Genomic DNA, 22608 nt, shown 5'->3' with positions numbered 1-22608 from the left:
AACAATATAGAAAATTTAATGAATTATATATAGCACATTTTACCTGGACGAAGAAGAAATGAAGTAGAAAATGACGGGAATTTGCGGTAATGTCAATTTTATTCACAAATGTACCATTGCTGAGAAAAAGTCACATTTTTGAACAACTACAGAATGGAATCGGCAGAGGTACTAAACAATGTATCACTAAAATGAAAAGCGTATTAACTAACATAAATATATTTGCAGGTTGAGCGGGTCATAAAGGATTTAGAGACTAAAATCCAGACATCCAGCTTGAAAAAGCGAAAACAGGTTATAGATAGTTTGATACATGTTGCAAAGAACCACGGTACGAATAGCTCTTTAAATATTAATGCTCTCGCTTAAGACCTTTCTTGATTAAGATATCCCTGTGCTTTTTAATCAACCGGTAACTTTTAAAGGTTGGGAATTTTCATGCTGCCGACACTGGCCAATGATTGTTGTTCAGTCAGCCAGCTTCAACAAATTTATGTTTCACCCAGTACTGTTCTGTGTGTAAAAGATGTGTATTAGAGCTGTTGATTCTCATTACTTTATAGTATATGTTCCTTTGATATAATGTACTGTAATCATTTTAACCATTGGTTACTTTGATTCACTGCAATACAGTAAAACCTTAATCCGATCGTCTTGGAGCTCTTGCTATAATCTGAACAACAATTTGTTTATCCGAGCAGTGCGGGTCGAGACAGATAATTCACTTTTAAAATGTTGGTTCAAAAAAAAGCTCAATTTTTGTATAATGAAATTTTACCATAGCAGAAATTTTAATACGAGTGCTGGGTGGCCTGATAAATTTATTATCCGATATGGAATTCGGCAACCATCCATCACAGGTGAAAAATTATCCCGTGACGAGGGAACTGTGGAGCCATTCAACAAACTGCTTCGCAGCAAAGTCAGGGAAATGCAGGTGTTGGACCAAATCTATAATGCAGACAAAAGTGACATTTTTTGGAAATTACTCGATCAAAAGACACTTGCTGACACAATTTGAAGTGCATCACCCCCAAATAGAAACATGAGCTAAGAGAGAATTACATTTATGCCTTGTTCAAACGCCCCTGGGACTCATAAAATGAAATTGTTTGCGCTAGGCAGATCTAGAAACCCTCGTTTTTCGGAAATGAAAAGTTACCAAGGACAAAAGCCTGCACGAGTCAGCAAATATATATTTTGCCCAAGAACTGAATGCTACAAGATTCTACAAATAAAGCAAAAATGTCGAAGAACAATTAACAATTAGTGCATCAACTCAAAAAAAATCAGTTGATTCCAGCTGCCAAATACAAAGTACTGATAGTTTTTGTGCAAAATATGAGTCTTAAGTAAGAACAAATTGAGAACGAGTTCTTATCGTTCACCCAATATTAAAAAAAAATGCAAATTTTTTTGAAGAAATTTTACCATCAATATCGGAACATTTTTATCTTATAAAAGTGAAGTCAGATCGTCGTCTTTTGAACCACTAAGGTTCTTCATTTTCGATAGACTATTAGGAATAGCACATATTTTTGGGTGAAAATGACCAATTCTGATCATTGTCCAGTGCATTCGCATAATTAATAAATGTTTGTAGTAAGAAAGACACAATACGGAGCAAGTTGTAACTTGATTAATTTCACATTTGAACCCAACGGAGCAGGATTAATTTCGCATTTATCTCTAGGACTGAATCAGAAAAAAATGTCTGTGTCATATATAAAGTTACTTTATTGATAATTATATCTGGGAAACAATATTATAGTATACTTGGATACAAGTTCGTTGGATTCGATTGTCTTATTTTGAGTCAAAGAATGTGGCAGTGTTGTTTTGATCTTCAGTTTACGGGACACCCTGTATAGGTAGTTCTACAACGAAAATAATAGTATATTACGGTACAAGAGACGAAAGAGGAAGTTTCACCACTGCTTGAGGTTCCGATTACAATCGAATCATTCAAAGATTTCTGAATTTAAACTTACTTAGAATCTTACTTATTTTATTACAATTAAGTTGTATAATCAATTGTTTACTAGTCTGTCTCTCGTCCTAGAACATAGATCATATACATAATCATACATAATCATACAAATTTGTACAATCAATTCAATTCAATTACTCCAATTACTGTACATAAGTAGTAAAAGTATCGTCTAAAATACTAAAAATTTCCAAATTTAATTGTGAGATTCTATGAGTCAATTAATTTAGTTTTGTTATCGATCGTACCGTTACATCATCACCATATCATGTTCTATAACAATCGTTATAGGACGTGGATTCTTTCTTCCAGATATCACTGAAGACCTAATTAGAAGATTATGCAAAGTTGTACCCATCACTTTGCATCGGTACAGAGATGACACCTCTAGGGCTTTTGTAAGAGGTTTTGTCAAGTTTTTGCTTACTCGATACCCAGAATTTTCAGTAGAAACGCTTACAGCAGAGCTAGCAAACGTCGCAGATCAATTTAAGAAACTAGCAGTGAGGTAAGTTGATTTACAATTAATTATTGCAACTAACTTCATTGTAATATATCAAGTGTATAGGGTAGAATTAGTGACACAATCATGTAAAACGGCTGATTTTTTAATTAATTACAACTTGATTTTTTGATGATTGATTCTGATGGCGCCAAACATATTCAAGCATTAAATATATTTTGCGAGAAATAGTTTAAACTGTTTTACTTTAACGGTTCTCAAATCATCCGTAGTCTCAAATTATGCGTTTTTTGACACACCTTTGAATGTAATTTATAAATGGCTATATTCACCATCAATAATTAATTAATTGGGTTGGAGGCCAATAACTTTTTCGTTTCAATATAGCAGATGAAATATTATTTTAGTGATAATGTGAGTCACACTGCTTTATGTGCTCTTGAATGGAGTACGATTATATTTAAGAATGGGTGGATTATCCAGAAAAGGTTAATTTACGATAATCTGTGTGGCCTTTTGCAAACGCAGGCGGTTTTTCTCACCTGCGTGGTTGCTGGTGGAGATAGAAAGACAATCCAGAAAGCATATGATTTGGTAAGTTATTAGTTATTCGTCTTATTCTTTGTGAACAACAATCTGTCAATTTTATTAATTATTGAAAATTGTTACAGTTGAACGATTCCTGGCCAGGTGATTTTAAAGGTGATACAGCCTGTTTTACTATGCTAAAATTAATGAACCAGAGCCCCTGTGTAGCGGTTATGCAGGCTGTTATGATTAAAAGACATTCAGATAAAGACAATGATGTTGTCAGTGAAAGTATAGTAGGTTTATGTTTTTTTTTGCATACGTACATACATTCATCTTTTGCATATATTAAATTATTTAAATATTTACTCTCTTATCGTTTTTAGGGGAAATGTTTAGAAACACTTATAAAAGTATTCATCAGTGTCAAAATACCTCCCCCAGCTAATGTTCTCAAAGCATGCTACCCAACGCTTGCCGAAGTAAAATTGAATTTGTTTAACAGACTTGTTTTGCCTGCACTTCAAAAGGCAATGTTGAGAAACCCTGAACGTATTTTAGAAACTGTTGGACTTGTGCTGGCGGGTGTTAACTTGGATTTGAGCAGTTGTGCGATGGAAATTGGCAGCAGCTTAATAAGTAAGAAGACGAACTTAGCCCTAATCTGTTTGGTATTATAAAATACACTTTTCAGCAAATTTGCATTCGAAGGACGAAAATGCCCGATTACATTCTGCTGCTGGTTGCAAGTATTTGGCAGAAAAAATTAGTGAGCCGAAAGCAATTGAGGAATTGTTGAGGAGAACCTTTGATGTCTACAATGGTTCGAATGGAAAACTAACTGTGGCTGAACATAAAATGGGGGTCTTACAGGTAATATTATTTAAATTAGTAAGCATGTTTTTTATATTTAGAAATGTTAACTTGTTTATTGTTGTTTTATTTATTTCCACATTAAACGTTATATTAAGTTTTTACAATTAAAAGTAGTGTTGAATAAAACTAATTTTCTAAGTAATTAATTTTCTAAGTAAGATGAAACAAAGTATGACTGAAATAAAAGTATTGAGCAAACATGTGCTAAATAATGTGTCCTGTTTGAATAAGCAACATGTGCACTTTTATATACAGGATGATATCATACGTAAGGAAAGAAGGTTTTGTTTGTTAGTATTTCAAGACTTATTTTTATTTACTTTTTCTTTAAGTTTTGCAATTATATTACTTTGTAAGAATTGTAACGTTTGGCTTGGAACATGTCAATGAAAAACTTGACCTCCGGTTGGTAGATCGTTCGATGCAATTTTTTTTTGTTCTTTTCGATTAGATTTTTGGGTTTAGTGATGATTAAGACCATTTGCAGACTTTCATTTTCTGTCGTGTAGTGTAGAGATAATAAAGTGCTTGTTTTCAACATGTTAATTCACGAAAAGCATTTATGGGTTTTGCGGGCAAGCGAAAACGCGCCTTTAGTGAGTATTGCATCGAATGAAGTGGTTAGTTAGTGACCGTGATCATAATCAGTAACACGCCTATTTAAGTCTGTGGGTTTTTCGTCAATAGATGGTGGCAAAAATAAAACACTATTTTTCATCTGCTGACGTTACGACTATATTTAAGTCATCCTCAGGGCTCTATAAAGTTAGTGCCATATTTACACCAAATGCACGGAAAGGCCAACATACCGTTCGAGGTAGTTGTATTTTTAGACTTTCTCGAACGTTCTTTCCAGTTGTTTCCACTCACAAATCAAATCTGCATGTTTTCAGTCGTCCACACAGTGGAACAATTCTGTTTAATCTGCAGTCGAAAATCATTCATTCAAAATAAATCTGATTTTGAATGAATTGGGACCAACTTACCATATAGCACGTCCACACTTAAAATTTTTTACCGTCGTGATTGTGTTGCTTTTGTGTTGGGCGCAGCATTAAACGGTACAAAGATTATCGGTGCTAGAAAAGGACACCATGCTGAGCGGCTATTTTGTAATGCTCTGTTTTTTTTTCTGGATAGTTTGACTGCATGTCAGCATCTAGTGGATTTTTTCTAATTATAATTTCTGTTTTGTTTGGTTTTGTGGCTTTGTTTTCTTTCACTCGGGCAGAAAGGGACAATAAACCGTGTGGAGATAATAAAGTGAGAGATCTGTGGATCTGTTCACTATTTCAGGTTGTTCTATACCCTAAAATAATGCCAAACGTTTTTGCATGATAAACTCTTCCTTTTTCGCATGCACCAACTTGTCTAATAGGTGGGGACAGTATCGTAATGCTTGCAATTGAAACGTGGGATCTACACCACAATGAGCAAAGGATTAGTTTTTCTCCCTAATTTTTATGCGCGAGTTAATCCATTTTTAGTCCTAAAAGACAATGACATAAGTATAAAATATACTTCTCATAAGATGTAAATTTACTTTCACTTAGCAAAGTTAGAGTATTTTTGATATAAACAAGCATTATTAGGATGTCCAAAATAGTAAACCCTACAAAGTATGATATTTGCAAACACCTTTTATGTATAGAAAATGACACCTTAAGCATTTTACAAATATTAAAACGTTATGTTTCTAATATTCAGTGTGGATGACAAGCATATTTATTTTTTACAGTGTTATATATAATATTTTGTTTCGTGTTATACAATTATCTTCATTTCCCTAATATATTTTCTATGTTTAGGGTGCAGCTAACTTTAGTTACAATAACGTCGCTGCTGAAAACCTGCCAGCTCTAATTTCAAAAGCAATGACACATTTTATTAAAGTGCTGGATAGTGAAGGTCACGAGAAAACTTTATGTTTTACCTTGGAAATGATGTCATTCTGGACTAGTAAAATAAGCGAAGAAGTTCCCAAAGACTTAATGGATATATTCAAGGTATATCAAATGGGATGTACTGAAGAATAAGAATTGACGTGAAAATGTTATTTTAGAAAGGACCATCGTTAAAATCGTCTACTCCACTAGTTAAAATTTCTTACATTCAATGCATGCTGAAAACTTTCAACTTGAAGACAATGCTACAAGCTTCAGACTTAATTCCAACACTCCTAAAGTCAGTTGAAAAAGCTGCTGCACAGCCCATTCAACCTAATTCTGTTAGTGAAGGATTATGTGCATCGTTATTGCTCATCGGCATATCAAAAGCAAAACTTGAGAAAGAAAACGGTTTATCAAATATGTGGAATACGGTTCTCGACATGGACAAACAATTATTTGTTGCTGATAAATTTCTACAGAACGCAAGTGAAAACAGTAAGTAATTGGGGAGGAAGTGGGTCTGTACACACTGGATACAATTCAGCCAAACAAGTTATTAGTAATAAAGTATGTATGTAGGTGTACGGTTTCAACAATTACGTAATCATCGGGGCCGTTAAAAAACAACAAAACAACAAAATAATAGTAACAAATAAAAAACGAGTTAAAAAATGCGGGAACTTACGCGTCAAAACACAAGCAAACATCCCCAAGAGCACCCAACTAAGCATGTCAAAATGATTAAAACAGTAGAGAACAGCTAACGAGAAAATGGACTAAAATTAAATAAAAACGAGAAAATGAATTTGACTGCTCAACCCTCACAGCCAGTGTGAAATACTGATAACATTATTTTATACCTATTGTACTGTGTATTGTGCATTGTACCTATAATTTCGGTTTTTTGTTTGTTGCGGTTGTTTTATTGTTTAAAGTTTAATAAATTTACGATTTTCACAAGTGAAACTAAATCATCATCAATCATCATTCAGACCGTAACACGGTCTGAAAATCAATACATTAGAAAAAAAATATTGTTTGTTTGGGAGAAAATCTGTCTAAATCACATTTCGATCGCAAGTTTACTGGTCATATGTACTATATTTCCTAAAAAGATGAGTTCATTTGGTTTAGTAGTATTCGAGTTAATACCAAAAAAGTGGGTGAACGTAAATCATTGTTACACACTGTATACATATTAGCTAACTAAACTGGTCAACAAAATCGTACACACGGCCAAATTTGCCCTATTTTTGGAACTGGATAAATTGTGTTGGAGGCATTATCGAGTCGAATTATATTTCTGTTAACTAGTGTTTTTGCAAAAATTAAATACCTCAAACAAGGTTTCTGCAGCGTAAAACATGAAAGAATGCAAAATTTCTAAAAGTATGGCTCCCAGTTAAACAAAAGACCTTCTTTTTTTTAAATTGCAACACCAAATCCTTAAAAATAGACCTCATATTACGAAACGGTTACTTCATGTTTCTGCTTTTGAATACCTTTTATATACAGGGTGATCTAAAAAAATCAACTTTTTGGTATTACAATGATACTATTTTTCTCTTGAATCAACATAATTGACTGAAGACGGCAATTCAATATACAGCGTTGCAATAAAGGCGACCCAAATCAGAACTGTCCACGAAATCTGGGATTCTTTAGATGAGCCACTTGGTATCTCCACTAAACAATATTCAGTTATGCAAGTATAAAACATCCTACAGCGTTCCGAATGAACGGCTTGTTTGAACGAAAACTTAATTTAATTTAACTTTTGTCAGAATCGCAGGCAGTTTTGGTTTGGGTCACTTTTCAGGTAACCGTGTATAGAATTCAATGTTTGTGTTCAGTCGATTCTTGCTCGACTTTTTTTAGCTGTAAACGATTGTTGATTTTGAAAATTGAGGTCTACTTGTACGAAAATTACGGAGGACCTTTCTTGTTTATCTGCCAAACTTTCGCAAAGTTTGCATTGTTTCATTTTCCACTCTGTAAGACCTTTATCTAATTCATAAATCAAAGTGAGTACTAATTTTTGCTAAAGCACGGACTGAAGGGAATAAAATGGCGTAGATAACGTCTGAAACAGCAACCAAAGCGCTCTAAGCAATCAGAATTGATCCAGTTCGAAAGATAGGAGACAATTGACCGTTTAACGTTTAATTTGTTGAGCAGTTTATTTCAATAATAGAAATGTTTATTTTCCAGTGTTGCCGTATGTCGCTGAGCTATGTATAAACCTACTAGTTGAGTACCCAAACAAAATAGGTAACAAAATCGAACCCCTTTTGAAGGCTATCATCCATTGTGCCCTATATCCGAAAGCTGAGACTCGATTGAAGTCCTTATCAAAGGTTAAAGCCATATCTGCAGGCTCCAAAGGAACTCAAATTAAGATTGCCCTTTTAACACAATTAGAAGTGTTGTTGAGCAATAATAAAATCTCATTTTCCAAAGACAACAGCGATAATAATATTGTCAGCACTGCCCATGCCCTATCAGGATTTATAACAACTCTATGTTCAGCTGTCGGTGTATCAGCAGGGGATGCTCATTCACTTGTAATTAGCGCCATATTACCCTGTCATTATCCGCTGGTTTTTGATAGAACACCAAAATTATGGGTGAAAATTACCAAATACCTAAAATTGAATCCCAAAATGTTGGTAGCCCAGAGAGCTCCAGAATTAAAGAAAAAGTTGCTTGATAACTACAAAGAATGCCAGGTAAGTCTAACTCCACAAACGGCCCTGATATGCACTTGATACAATGGTATCACTAACTATAACCAGCTGACAAATTTCCAAGTTATTAACTAATGCATTAAACACATTTAGATTTATTTACATTTAGATTTTATTCTAGACTTATGAAAATAGTTTATCTACACTGATGTCTCTTAATCCCGAAGTAATACTGCCCGATTTGCTGAGCAAATTGAAACAAGGTCTGCAAGATCCCCGAATAAGCCAAATAACAAAGGATGATTATTTCACATTTTTGACTCCTGATGGAGAGCTGTACGATAAAAGCGTAATTCCAGGCGACGACAGTAACGACGAAATGAATTTGAAAAGGGAGAGTAAAGCTTATAGTTACAAAGAGCAGCTGGAAGAAATGCAGTTACGAAGAGAGTTGGCAGAAAAAAAGAAGAAGAAAGACGGCAAAGTTAAATTCACTCCTAAGCAGTTGGAGGCTATTAAGAACCAAACTATTAAGGAGGAAGGAATAAGAAATAAACTTACTGAGGTATGTTAAAAAAAATTTTTTTGGCAAAGAATCTGAGTATATTTTGATATAAAGTTAAAATTGAATTTATCTGTTACATTCTTCTAGAATAGATATAATTTAGTTAAAATATATCTTACTTTAATGCCAGAATGGTGTACATCGACGTTTAACACACACATTGTTTAAACATGCCGTTCCAACAAAAACCCGTTTAATCCTCGAAATATAAGTGCTGTTTGACAATCATTGATCGGTTATATCGATGCAAAAATAATTGAAATTATAATAGATTGTCAATGCATTTCGATAGTTTTAGGCTTTGAAGTCAAAATAACATATTATTTTCATTTCTAGTTAAATGAAGTTATAAGCAAAAGTATTTCTTTGGTCAAAGCAGCAGCCAAGGGCAATCCTGTGGAACTATCATTACATTACAAAGACCTGCTGCCGCTGATTCTTCATAATCTACAGTCTCCATTAGCGGCGCCACATCTAACCAAACTGTTCCTAGAGCTGAGTAAAACCGTCTTTCCACCTGACATGAAAATATTAGGAGAATTAATCGGTATAATTACGATCAGACTGTGCAAGCCCCAATGTGATCTTGATGCAAATTGGGAAGAGGAGCCTATAAGCAGAATGATGGTTCGTGTGTTGGGATTGATTCATGACAAAACGGTGCCAAAGAAAACCGAAGAAAAAAATCAAAAGATTGCTTGCTTGTCCGCGCCAGCCTTTAGCTACACGTTTCCATTTGTAAAGTATAGTTTGACATCGAATTACGCCAAGGATCATCAAGACTTCATTACCACAGGGCTTCAATTCATTTCCGAACATGCAAAGGTCCGAGGTTCTTCCGTTGGTCGAAATCTGAATATTTATCATCCTAAATATTTGCCTACCAAACAAATGTTTTTGTTATTGGTTGATATCATATGTAAGTATTGCTTTTATTATCATTATTATTAACTCTTCATAATGGAAACACTAATAATCAGGAATGCGATTCATTTTGAAAATCTTAAGACAGTTTATTTATCTCGCTGTTATGCAAAAAAGTATACTCGCGGTTTTTTCGTTAAACTTTTCTTCAGGAGTATTTGATTATCTGCTCCTTTGTTAGTTATTTGCAATATATTGATAATTATTCGTACAGATTTGATCAATGCAAATAAAAGAAGGATATGCGTTATAAAAATGTACATTTAATTAGTGGCGCTCCGTAAAAAACGTACAGAAAATATGTCTCAAAGAAACCGATGATAAATTTGAATAAGAATGCATGATTACAATTGTTAAGAACAGATCAACTCCAATTTCTGTAAATTCTCCAAAGAGTAAATTGTTTATATATATTATAAATAATCTTCAGAAAAAGGCTATCGACCCAGTCGGTCTTTCTGCCCTTAATTTGTTTATTGACAATAATTTGGAAGTTTTGCGCTTCCTGCTACATATACAGTGCAGTCAACAAGCTAAAGCTTCTCAAAATTGTTTCAAATTTGATTCATTTGCTATTTTAGTACTTTCATCTTGCAGGTAATAGTTCAGGAAGAGTTCAGGCTCAATCTGAAGCGTGCTTGCTTGATATTGCAAATAGCGTAAGCGGTAACCCAGGTTGCGCTAAGGCTACTTTGGACGAAATCGACGTTTTACTGTCGGCGTTGCAAAGCAAAGTTGATGTAGGCAGAGATGCTGCTTTGCGCGCCCTTTTAATCATTGTTTCATCTTTGCCTACTTTTGAGGATGATTATGAGTATGCCCTTCGGCTTAATAAGCGAGTTTGGATATCGCGATTCGATCAAGTTCATGAAAATAGGTGAGGCATTTGATTAATTTTATAATGTTATGGACATTATAAACAAAACAACATAATGTTTCTAGAATATTGGCTGAGAAATTATGGATTCAAGCCCGAATGGAGTTTCCTGCATCGCTCAGTACTGAATTGATGGCTGACATTGAACATCCGATAGAATCTGTTCAAACGTCGGCTGGCAAAGCTCTTGCAGCCTTATTGGAAAACGATCGAGATCAAGTTCAGCCCACCATTAACTCATTGTTGAAATTATACAACGATAGACTCAAGGTAATGTAAAATTTTAAAGCGGAAACTAGGAATCGCTTCTAATACATTAGAAAAGATCAGATCAGCTTGTAATACGTATATTTACATTTTCAATTAATTTTGTTAGATGACTCCAGCAAAACTTGATGAATTTGGAAGAGAAATCGAAAAGGCTGTTGATACGTGGGACCCTAGAAGAGGGGTAGCGGTGGCAATTGCAGAATTAGCACCGCTAATTACTCCAGATGTAGTTAGCAATTTAATTCATTTCTTCGTTTTCTCGTCTCTGAGCGACAGAAGCGAGACTGTGCGAAAAGAGATGTTAAATGCAGCATTGAGAATTGTCGACTTACATGGCAAGGTATAAAATCCACTTGACTCTTAATGTTTGTGCAATCGATTAATTTATTCTTCTGGTTGTTTAGGAGAGGGTCGGCACTTTATGGCCGGTCTTTGATGAATTTATGGGTAAATCGTCAAAGTCCGCCAATTTTGATGCGGTTAAACAAGCAGTCGTAGTACTAATGGGTTGTTTGGCCAGGCATTTAGAAAAGGACGATGCTAGAATTAAACCTATATTTTCTCGCTTGATACAAGCATTATCGACACCATCTCAAACAGTAAGTTTTTATTTTATTTAGTTGAAAGTATACGGCCTAGATTGCATGTGTTTGTATTCGTTCGTTTTCCGTTGTTTTTTACTTGATTCTTCGATTATTTTTATTTTGAAAAATGTGTTCCTATGTTGACTTATGGTGCACAAATCAGCCTATTTTATAATAATGTACCCATATTCAATGTGATATTTTCATAGAAAATGGTACCAAAGAGCCTTAATATGTATCAAAATATGCTAAAAAAAAGTCATCAAAACCATATCAATTTATTTACATCTTAAAGCTAAGATAAAGTAAATGTTATATTCAATGCTTTATTCAAGTCAATATATTTCTAGTTATGTCGCAATATCTGTAGATTGGCCTCAACTAATTATATTTTTCAGGTTCAAGAAGCAGTAGCAAACTGTTTACCGCCTTTAGCAACATGTGTGCGAGATGAAGCCCCAGGCTATATTAATAAACTACTTCATCAGTTGTTAAAGGGTGACAAATATGGGGAACGAAAAGGAGCCGCTTATGGTCTAGCAGGAATCATTAAAGGTCTTGGCATTTTGGCACTGAAGCAAAATGACATTATGAGCAAGCTCACCGATGCCGTGCAAGATAAAAAGAACTATAAACACCGAGAAGGTGAATGCCAAATGATAGTTTCTAAACGGGGTCGGTAATCACTATAAACTTTTTAGGTGCTCTTTTTGCCTTTGAAATGCTTTTCCAAATGCTCGGTAAACTGTTTGAGCCCTATATTGTGCATGTTCTGCCGCACTTGTTACAATGTTTTGGCGACACCAGCCAATATGTTAGGGATGCCGCTCACGACACATCAAGAGTGGTAATGGGCAAATTATCCGGTCATGGTGTTAAATTAGTGTTACCTTCTCTTCTCGAGGCTTTAGAAGAGGATTCTTGGAGAACAAAAACTGGTAAAAACAGCTAGATATGTTTCCCGGTAGCTATGTCTCTATTTAACAGATTGCTGCCTTATAAATGATTTTTCTAGTAATTGATATTACTTATATTACTTATTATATTGTCGGTTGATAAGTGCAGGTCAAACGATTAACCGTTAATCGTTTCATAAGTGAAGTTTCTTGACCGATACACTTTCCTTTTTCTCATCACTACCCAGACCGAATGCCCAAGGAAAAAAAATGTTTCACTTAATCATTTCGTCACAAACACGTCGTTGTTTTCAAAACGTTGCAGAATATAACGAAATAAAATTTAATTTAAATAGGTATTTGAAAAAGTTCATAAGTAGAGGAGGTAGTTGCAAATCACACTCACTGCAGGTGTATTGATTTTTATATCCCAGTAAAAATAATTTCCGGGAAATTAAAAGGCATCTAAAAAAGAAAAGGAGATTCTTAATTAATTGAGATTTCTTAAAACAAATTGTGGTTCCTTTCTACTTGTTAGCCTTCTGTAGTCCGATATATTAATAATTCCTTCCAAGAAAATTTTTTTTTTTAATTTCTAGTATGGCATCACTGGTTTTAGGTATCAGCAATTCATAACTCCAATTTGTCGCTAAGATGCATAATATTGTGTTTTTCGCAAAAATTTGAGCAGCTTGCGGCTCAAAACACAATGCAACGTTGCCACCTATTTTTGCTTTCGGTTAATTTTGAGTTAGTTTGTGTTAGCAGGATTTAAGATATTTTTTAAATGAAACTAAAAAAATGTACAAAAATGAAAAGTTAATGACCCGAAAAGACTTAAATAATCTTAACCGACCCAAATTAAATAAATCTACATGCTAAGTATCCAAGGAAAATTTTTCAATAACTTCGCTCGAAATTTAGCCCGAAAATGGTGATTTTCCTCAAACTTTGTGTGCCTTTTTTGGCTTAATTTATGGACCTACAAGGAAATGTTTTCACTGAAAGTGCTTAATTTGAAGTGTTCTTTAAAGTAAAATGCAACATCAAATTTGTAGGGACTCAAACAACACAAGCACCTGAACCATTTGCACTCATGTATCTCCAGAATTATTCACTTTAGGACTGAGTTAGGTTGCCTTAGTTTTAGCGACAGGGTTTTGTGGTCCCATTTTTCATCACCTTTTAGCACCATTGTGTAATTCCTGTTTCAATTTCCGCTGTTATTTCTTAGAAGCAATACCGGTTTTTGTAATCTCTTGATTTTTGGCTCTCCAGGCGGCAATTTTACTCATAACATGCGACTGTTAATCTGTGTTCTAACAATACGGATAAAATTGAACATTAAACTACAAATTAATGATGCATTTAATTTGTGCAGATTTGAATTATACAAAGTAGATACTCCCATCTTACAATCTCAGTTCTTACTCTCTTTCAGCGATTTACAACAATTACAGTTGGGTTATTATGTATTATCGACACATTAACAATTATGTATATTTTTTTATGTAATTTTAGGCTCTGTAGATCTTCTTGGTACCATGGCATTTTGTGCCCCAAAGCAATTATCTTCTTGTCTTCCCAGTATAGTACCGAAACTCATAGAAGTTCTCAGTGATTCGCACATGAAAGTTCAGGAGTCTGGTGCAAAGGCTCTTAAAGTTATTGGCTCCGTCATTAGGAATCCTGAGATTCAGGGTAAGCAACTAGATCAATAGCAATTAATATATTGTTGCATCTAAATTTATCAATTTGAAGCGCAAACCATCGTCGTATTTTTTAAGCTATTGTTCCGGTCCTCCTAAGAGCCCTTCAAGATCCATCAAATAAAACATCAGTGTGTCTGCAAACATTGTTAGATACCAAGTTCGTGCATTTCATTGATGCACCATCTCTGGCTTTAATAATGCCGGTTGTTCAGCGGGCATTTATGGACCGATCTACCGAAACACGCAAAATGGCTGCACAAATCATCGGAAATATGTACTCTCTCACCGATCAGAAGGATCTGATGCCTTATTTGCCGACTATTATACCAGGCTTAAAGACTTCTCTGCTTGATCCGGTTCCAGAGGTGAGATCAGTAAGCGCTAGAGCTTTAGGAGCGATGGTGCGGGGAATGGGAGAAACTACTTTTGAGGATTTACTGCCATGGCTCATGAAAACGCTCACATCGGAGTCAAGCTCAGTAGATAGATCTGGAGCAGCTCAAGGATTGTCGGAAGTAGTAGGTGGACTGGGTAAGGTTTTAGATATTTTAGGCTGCTCTTTGTCAGGGTTTCCATCTATGAATGAATCACTATATCGGGGCCTTTTTTCTCAAGTTTATGGGGAAAGGAAATGTTACATTTATCTACATCTGGGAAATTTAATGTATCTATGTTTAAATATATTTTGAGTTCCCTAAGTTGAGCTTGACAAGTGTAAAGAGTATCTCCATATTTTCTATATTTTTAGGTGTTGAAAAGCTGCACAAGTTGATGCCGGATATAATCAACACGGCAGAAAGAACCGATATTGCTCCTCACGTAAAAGACGGCTACATTATGATGTTCATTTATATGCCCAGTGTTTTCACTCCCGAATTTACCCAATACATCGGTCAAATAATAAATCCCATACTCAAAGCGTTGGCAGATGAAAACGAGTACGTTCGGGAAACAGCTTTAAAAGCTGGCCAAAGAATCGTCAATCTATATGCAGAGTCTGCAATTTTATTGCTCTTACCTGAACTGGAAAAGGGGCTGTTTGATGAGAATTGGAGAATTCGCTACAGGTTAGAATTAATTATTGAAAAGTATTTTGGCTTTTTCTAATTTGACATAATTTTGTTTTCCAGTTCGGTGCAACTGCTAGGGGATCTTTTGTACCGCATATCGGGAGTAACTGGTAAAATGAGCACAGAAACCGCAAGTGAGGATGATAATTTTGGAACTGAACAGTCTCACTTGGCTATTATCAACGCCTTAGGTACATTTTCATATAGAAAATTTCCGATCATATTCCAAATAGTTCATTATTCTTTTAAGGTCGAGAAACACGAAATCGAGTATTGGCTGGTTTATATATGGGCAGGTCAGACGTAGCTCTGATGGTGCGACAAGCTGCCCTGCACGTTTGGAAGGTCGTAGTTACGAACACTCCCAGAACACTCAAGGAAATTTTGCCTACTTTATTCAATTTGTTACTAGGCTGTTTGGCAAGTGACAGTTACGATAAGCGGTAAGTTGTTAAATATGCGAATCATTTTAGGTTTGCTGCAATTCGAGATGCAGATTGTTGTTTAGATATATATCTTTATTGTTTTTGTTTTCAACAAATGACAAAGCATCTTTTTCGTTTTTCATACTTTGATGAGCATCAATTTCTGTTTAAAATAATATGAATATACAAAACTACCTCATTTTGTTGTAGCCACATGTATGTCCTCAATCATATTAGTAGTCAATATAGTATTTAAATAATTTTATTAAGAACTGGAATTAACGTTGCTTTCATGCTACAGAAGCATATTATTGACGGTAATCCATCCAAATGGTACTGGCGTCAAGATTTTTATTTTATTAGGCAAGTAGCGGCGAGAACATTGGGAGACTTAGTCAGAAAATTAGGCGAAAGAGTTTTACCGGAAATAATTCCCATTCTCGAAGAAGGCTTGGAATCTGAGCGGGCAGATCAACGGCAAGGTGTTTGCATCGGTTTGTCAGAAATAATGGCTTCTACTTCAAAGGACATGGTGTATACATTTGTCAATTCACTAGTGCCTACAGTTAGGCGTGCTCTATGCGATCCTCTGCCGGAAGTTCGGCAGGCAGCAGCGAAAACTTTCGATAGTTTGCATTCAACTGTGGGCTCTAGAGCTTTGGACGATATTCTGCCCAATCTTTTGAGTCAACTGGTAAGTATCGAAGCTTTCTCATAAACTTGATGAGGCACTCATACATCGACTTACCATCTTGCGTACTTTGCTTCTTTTAGAACGATGACGATCCAGCAGTAGTGGAATGTACACTTGATGGTTTAAGACAAGTGATGGCCATAAAATCCAGGGTAGTTTTGCCCTATTTGGTACCACAGTTGACGGCACCTCCGGCTAATACTAAAGCCCTATCCATACTGGCTTCCGTTGCTGGGGAAGCATTGAACAAGTATTTGCCGAGGATTTTACCAGCTTTGCAGAAGGCGCTAGCCACTTCGAAGGGTACCCCGGAAGAGGCACAAGTAAGAAAAAAATGTATTTTTATATTCCCTGTTTTACAGTTCCCATTCGGGAGAAAATACTTAATGTGGCTATAAAGTGGGAAATGATCTAAATGGCTTAAATATAAGTTTTTTTTCATTTTTTAGGAACTAGAATATTGCCAAGCTGTGATTCTTTCAGTGGTTGATGATGTAGGCATTCGTACGGTTATAGACACCATGCTGCAGAACACTAAAACGGAAGATGCCGATCAAAGAAGAGCAGCAGCTACCTTGTTGTGCGCTTTCTGTGCCAATTCCAAAGCTCAATATGCAGCCCATGTACCTCAGCTACTTAGAGGTTTAATTTTCTTGATGACTGATAATGATAGAGACGTTTTGCAAAGAGCTTGGGAAGCTTTGAACGCAGTCACCAAGGTAAGTGTTGTAAATGTAAGATGTGCAAGTGTTTTAAAAATGTTTATTTTACCTAATTAAAACGCCAATCAAGTGTTCTCTCATATGGTAATTTTCCAAAGGAAACATTTTATTTAATTGCAGGTTTTTTGCGAAAGTAATATTGATAACTCACGTCAATTACACTTTTTTATATCAACACAAACTACTGATTTGAAACGAATCCTCAAATTAAATTGTAATTTTTTTTCAGACGTTGGAACCAAAACAACAAGCTGCTTATGTATCAGACGTTCGACAAGCTGTGCGATATGCCATGTCCGATCTGAAAGGCATATCAGATCTACTGCCTGGCTTCTGTTTGCCAAAAGGAATTGTACCTATTTTGCCCATTTTTCGGGAAGCAATTCTCAATGGTGATGGCGATGAAAAAGATGCAGCAGCACAAGGTAGATAATATATGAGTTTTGCTGTATATCTGATCAAAATTCAGTTTCACATTATATCAGTTAATTATTTGTTTTCTCAGAACGTTATAACCAGTTGCTGAAAGTTTACACTGCATTATTTCCTTAATGCTTTGAAATGTTTAATCAGAATTAAATTCAAGTAAAATTATTTACTTGGTTTGTTGTGCTTTGTCGGTTTTTATACGATGACTTTTAAAAACGTTTTTGCTTTGTAGGTTTGGGAGAAATTATCAGGGTAACAAATTCTACGGCACTTCAACCAAGTGTCGTTGCTATAACTGGACCACTCATTCGAATCTTGGGCGATAGGTTCGGTGCAAACGTAAAGACTGCTGTTTTAGAAACGTTAGCTACGTTATTATCTAAGGTTGGTATCCCTAAATACTCTATCGTTAAAAAATTACCGATTTCTGCATTATTTGAATTTGAAGGTATAAACACATTAGTTGCCTTCACACTTACGCTCTTATCGCTCGGATCAGAATCGACAAGATCGCGTTCAAAACTTGGCGAAAGTCGTGGCGATCCAAGAGCGTGTCACTAGAATTGGAACGTTCTAATCACCAACTCTTTTCCCACGTTCCGTGCATGTGAGTTGATAAGCTTCTGAGAACAAATGCAAAATTGGCAGATATCGTGCCTGAACTGCATGGCTCGTGAAGTTTTAGAATTTCTAAAAGAATACACCACAGTTTTGGCTCAAAATGGACAAAATTAGACTAACAAATGAAAAGGCTCTGTGTCTAGATGTGTATATGAATTTGATGGATGAGAAAAAAAGAGAATCTGGGTGACAAAATCGAGAGGAAAGATCGTAATAAATATGGGCATATGTTATTAATAAATGAATTGCGACAATACTATCCTGACCACTTTAAAAATGATCTTTGTATGGGTTCTGAAACTTTCAAAAGTTGGATTTAGTCTCACCAATTATTTGTTTCTAAGCAAAATACCAGAAATTTGAGACCACTCTGATATCACACGGTAAAATCCCGCACGAAAAGCAGGAGGTACAAAAAATGTGTGCAAAAGTTTGCACTTCGTTACCGCAACGCAAAGCCTGCAGGATTCAACGTGCAACTTTCGCGTTCGCCAGTGTTTTTCGTTCAACTAGCGTTCTTTAGTGTGCCACTGGAACGGGGCGCTCCAATCACACACTATAAGAGCGTAAGTGTAAAGGCACCTATTGTTTGAATAAACTTGATGATTCAAAGTTAACACAGTTTAGTCTCATGGGATTATTCATGTGGTTTTTCTCTGTGTGGACGTTAATTGAATGAATAGCTAATTATTTGAACATGCGATTGTTATTCATATTTTATATCAAACATTTACGGATAAAATTATATTTTAGGTTGGATCAATGCTGAAACAGTTCTTACCGCAGTTGCAAACTACATTTTTAAAAGCGCTCAACGATCCGAGCCGAACAGTAAGGCTAAAGTCTGCAGCCGCCCTTGGAGAACTAATTCCTATTCATCAAAGGGCTGACCCCCTTTTTACAGAGCTACATAATAGCATTAAAAATAATGAAGACGCAGCTGTCAAGTAAGTAAAAGAATATTTTTATCAATAAATTAATTACTAGAAAAGGTTTCGAGAATTTTTTTCGGCATAGTTTACTTGCATTCGTTATAATTCGCTCTAAATTGTTAAATTTAAATGAAGTGTCGCTGGGTGGAAGAACCGATAAATACTTTTTTACCTGTAAAAGTATTGACCTGGAGGGTAACAATATTTTTGTTCCAAACTTGTGAGTGTCCGAATCATAAATTTAGTCCCACACTGGGTAAATTCTGATTGCTGCAAGCGATTCTATTTCTGATTGAGGTTTTATTTAGTGCAATTCTTTTCCGGTTAGAGCGTATTTTTGCAAAAAAATTAGTGATTTAGATAAAGTTTCCCCAAGGTGGCAAATAAAACTTTGGAACTAAAAACATAGACTGGTTTCAAAAAATGTCGATCTTGCAGTGATACATTTTTTCTCTTTAGTCCATTTTTGAAACCTAAGAAAGCTTAAACTTCACAGTGAACTTTCAAAAAAATCAATTGCCGGGTTGCATAAATTAACGAATTTTTTTAAAGTGAACTGAATTCTTGTCTTAGTTTTAGCTTCAACATGAGCTCTAGATTGTAAAAATCGGACCCAGACCAGAAAAGTTATCGCTGCAAGACCAAAGGGTTTATTTTTGAGACCAGACCCTATGAAATATGGCCTAAAAATTAAAAACCCGCTTTGAGCTTTATAGCTGTTCTTTGTACTTTCGGTGATCAGATCCAAAAAATATATTTCTTTTGTCCAACTAGGAGCATGCGGAACTTTCCGAAATTTTACATTTTTTTTTTCATTTTTCCCCCTCTAGAAACTTTATCTGTTACTAAACTGAAGTACTAAATTCTTGCAAAGACTCGGACGGACAGAAATAGAATTCGACTAGATAATGCTTCAAACAGAAACAAAATCGTTTGAAGTAATCAGTTCGTAAATTCGGAAAAATCGACATGCTCCGAATTTGAAAAAAAAATTACTTTCTTCGGATTTCAAGATAAATGGCATAAAAATAGACCTCTATATCTTTTACCAACAGAGTGAGCTTAAAAATTCAACTTTTTGGTCTTTCAGTAATAACATTTTATTGGCAAGATTTTCAAAATAGCAAGCTAATGTTCAATCTAAAGCTTCATAGTCGACCTAAGTCGTAAATCCGATATGCAGAGTTGCATCATTAAACGGATTGTTTGAAAGTAATGTTCACTATAATTGAAGGTCTGCCACAATCCGAGACTTTCTGTTCTGCAGTTCTGATATGCATCACTTTTAATGCCCTGTTTATTGAATTTTGATCTTCAGTCGAGTATGAAGTTTTAGCTCCAACATGAGCCTTATATTTTGAAAGTTCCACCGGAGAAAATATTATCACCGTAAAAAGATGATTTTTTGAACAACTGTAAGTACAAGAGAGACGAAAAATTCAAAAGGCGTTTTAAGTAGATTATTTATTTTGGTGTGGAAATCCATAAACATATTTTTTGTGCAACTGGGAGCATGTCAACTGAGCAAGTTTACATTATTCTATTTCCCACCCTGCAGAAATTTTATATGAAACACAAAATTTTTGCAAAACCACTTACTGACAGAAGAAAAATTGGACTGGATAACACTTGAAATAGAATCGAGCAATAAGAATTTTTCCAGTTTCAAAGTTAGGGCAAATATGGCTCTGTAACTTTTGTTTTATTGAGCTATTAAATCCTTAAACTTTTTTCAATATCATTATTTTTCTTAAGCATGTTTCTTTAACATTACAGAGAAACAACCTTACACGCTCTGAGAGGCATAATAACTCCAGCGGGAGATAAAATGTCCGAACCAATCAAAAAGCAGATCCACGCGACTTTATTAACAAATCTAGGACAATCAGAGGAAAATGTTAGAAAATGTGCAGCTGGTTGTTTAGGGGCCATTTGCAAGTACTTATCACCGGAGCAGTTGGATGCTACGCTATCAGAGCATTTATTGAGTAAGTCGATTGAATCAATTCCAGTTCTACCTGCAGGAATCACCGTGATCCAGATTTACTTTGAAGGATATTTCAGAAAGTATGCAACTACTTGTTGAATTGCAACAACAAACATTTATATGTTTTCTCAGGTTTTCGAACTATGTGCAAAATATTTTTGCATTGAATGAATACTGTGTTACTAGTCGTTTTGATTTGTCTGTTCTATATTTGCTCAAAGTGACTTATACATTTTTAATATTTCGCTAATCTTCAGATGACGACGCAAGTGCAAATATGACATTGCGAGAAGGTCGAGGATTCGCACTAACAGTAGCACTGAAAGAAGCTCCAGAAAGACTGTGGGATGAACAGTACAAAATGAAATTAAGTCAAGTATTGTTGAGCCAATTCCAATCGCAGGTCGTTAGTATAACCCAAAGCGCTATACGATCTTGCGGTTACCTACTTGAATACATCATTTCCAATGGTGAAGCCATTCCAAATAATGTTTTAGTTGCATTTGTTAGGGTAGGAAATCTTCAAACATCGTTGACTTTTATAATATTGGTTTCACTTTTAGACCATGAATAACACGAACAATGAAGTGAAGCAGTTACTTGCCAGAGTATTATTCCATTTAGCGAAAATCATCCCTACAGAGAAGTTTACTTCAGATTTTCTTAGATTGGTTTTGCCAACACTGGTAAATGGGACAAAGGAAAAAAACGTATACGTGAAAGCTAACTCCGAAATAGCTCTTATTGCTATTTTGAAGCTTAAGAATGGAGACTCCGTGTTTCTTGTAAGTACTTATTTTTTAAACAGTGAAAGTCGGGAAAATAAAATTGCAATAGATGAATGTTTGTAAATTTCATATTGTGAGAACTAAATTATACTAATTTTCAGAAAATGTCAAATTCGTTGGATATTGGTGCCCGCGAATCATTATCAGATGTTGTAAACAAAGTGCTTAAGAAAATGTTACATCAACCAGAGGGCAAAGACGAGGATATAGATGACACATTACTGACTTGATCATTGGACACTTGTAAGTCATGATACAAACTTCGAGTCCAGTTGAATATTAAGGGAACATCATGCTGTTCAAGCAATATCAGTATCATCATTTTAAAATATATCCTCAAGTGTATTAAGTTGACTAGAAATATACATATAACGTCCCAACTTGTAGTATTGAATAGCAAAGCAAAGCAAATGTTTAGACTTAACGAAACACCCAAGTTGACTATCCCTATTTGCTCGATTTACAGCAGGTAAATATTAATTGAAACAAAAGTTCAATCGCATAAATTGCGCAGAACTGGGAAAAAACATCGTAATTTTCAAAATCTGGAATTATGTGCCAAATAAGAGAAATTAGAGAATTTCCCGAAGTATTGATTAAAAAGGTCACTCATAAAATTGACTTGTGGGGTCCTAAGCAAAAATAGAACATAAAACTTCCCATGTGTCGAATAATGAAC

The 22608-nt window shown here is 35.1% G+C and overlaps 1 protein-coding gene and 2 long non-coding RNA genes across 4 annotated transcripts; 1 reads left to right on the top strand and 2 right to left on the bottom strand.

Moving 5' to 3' along the window:
- The first annotated feature begins 62 nt into the window (after positions 1–62).
- On the top strand, positions 63–22309 carry LOC125505264 (eIF-2-alpha kinase activator GCN1-like). 2 transcript variants are annotated; one of them, XM_048668743.1, is made up of 33 exons: positions 63–168; positions 229–331; positions 2303–2498; positions 2861–3047; positions 3125–3277; positions 3368–3620; positions 3676–3854; positions 5666–5863; positions 5920–6241; positions 7958–8475; positions 8615–8998; positions 9335–9917; positions 10520–10799; positions 10865–11069; positions 11176–11409; positions 11474–11668; positions 12052–12298; positions 12355–12591; positions 14071–14250; positions 14337–14792; positions 15010–15328; positions 15392–15522; positions 15582–15774; positions 16120–16450; positions 16531–16773; positions 16900–17169; positions 17402–17597; positions 17834–17985; positions 18976–19169; positions 20931–21142; positions 21399–21652; positions 21705–21926; positions 22031–22309. In XM_048668743.1, exons 1-33 carry the CDS (start codon positions 154–156, stop codon positions 22157–22159), a joined length of 7971 nt encoding a protein of 2656 aa, XP_048524700.1. In that variant the 5' UTR covers positions 63–153; the 3' UTR covers positions 22160–22309. The 2 variants fall into 2 exon arrangements, with proteins under 2 accessions (XP_048524700.1, XP_048524699.1); XM_048668742.1 differs by having other exon boundaries at positions 2282–2498.
- Positions 204–711, bottom strand: LOC125505268. Its single transcript, XR_007282046.1, has 2 exons — positions 604–711; positions 204–513 (listed from the first exon to the last, which is right to left on the bottom strand). It is a non-coding gene; the product is annotated as an uncharacterized LOC125505268 (long non-coding RNA).
- Positions 4568–5177, bottom strand: LOC125505267. Its single transcript, XR_007282045.1, has 2 exons — positions 4844–5177; positions 4568–4781 (listed from the first exon to the last, which is right to left on the bottom strand). It is a non-coding gene; the product is annotated as an uncharacterized LOC125505267 (long non-coding RNA).
- Positions 22310–22608: the final 299 nt, after the last annotated feature.

This window comes from Dendroctonus ponderosae, unplaced genomic scaffold (genome assembly GCF_020466585.1).
Source record: "Dendroctonus ponderosae isolate FM_Combo_2020 unplaced genomic scaffold, Dpon_F_20191213v2 Dpon_F_20191213_73, whole genome shotgun sequence".
Taxonomy (NCBI): Eukaryota; Metazoa; Arthropoda; class Insecta; order Coleoptera; family Curculionidae; genus Dendroctonus; species Dendroctonus ponderosae.
Note: the sequence above shows the minus strand (reverse complement) of the source record. Positions and strands in the feature narration are given on the sequence as shown.

Bases quoted from the DNA above. Each gene is read 5' to 3' on its own strand.
- LOC125505264 (XM_048668742.1), top strand. The intron at 17,986-18,975 runs GTTGGTATCCCT...ATTATATTTTAG, and splicing joins TAGCTACGTTATTATCTAAG to GTTGGATCAATGCTGAAACA. The intron at 21,143-21,398 runs GTAAGTCGATTG...GCTAATCTTCAG, and splicing joins GCTATCAGAGCATTTATTGA to ATGACGACGCAAGTGCAAAT.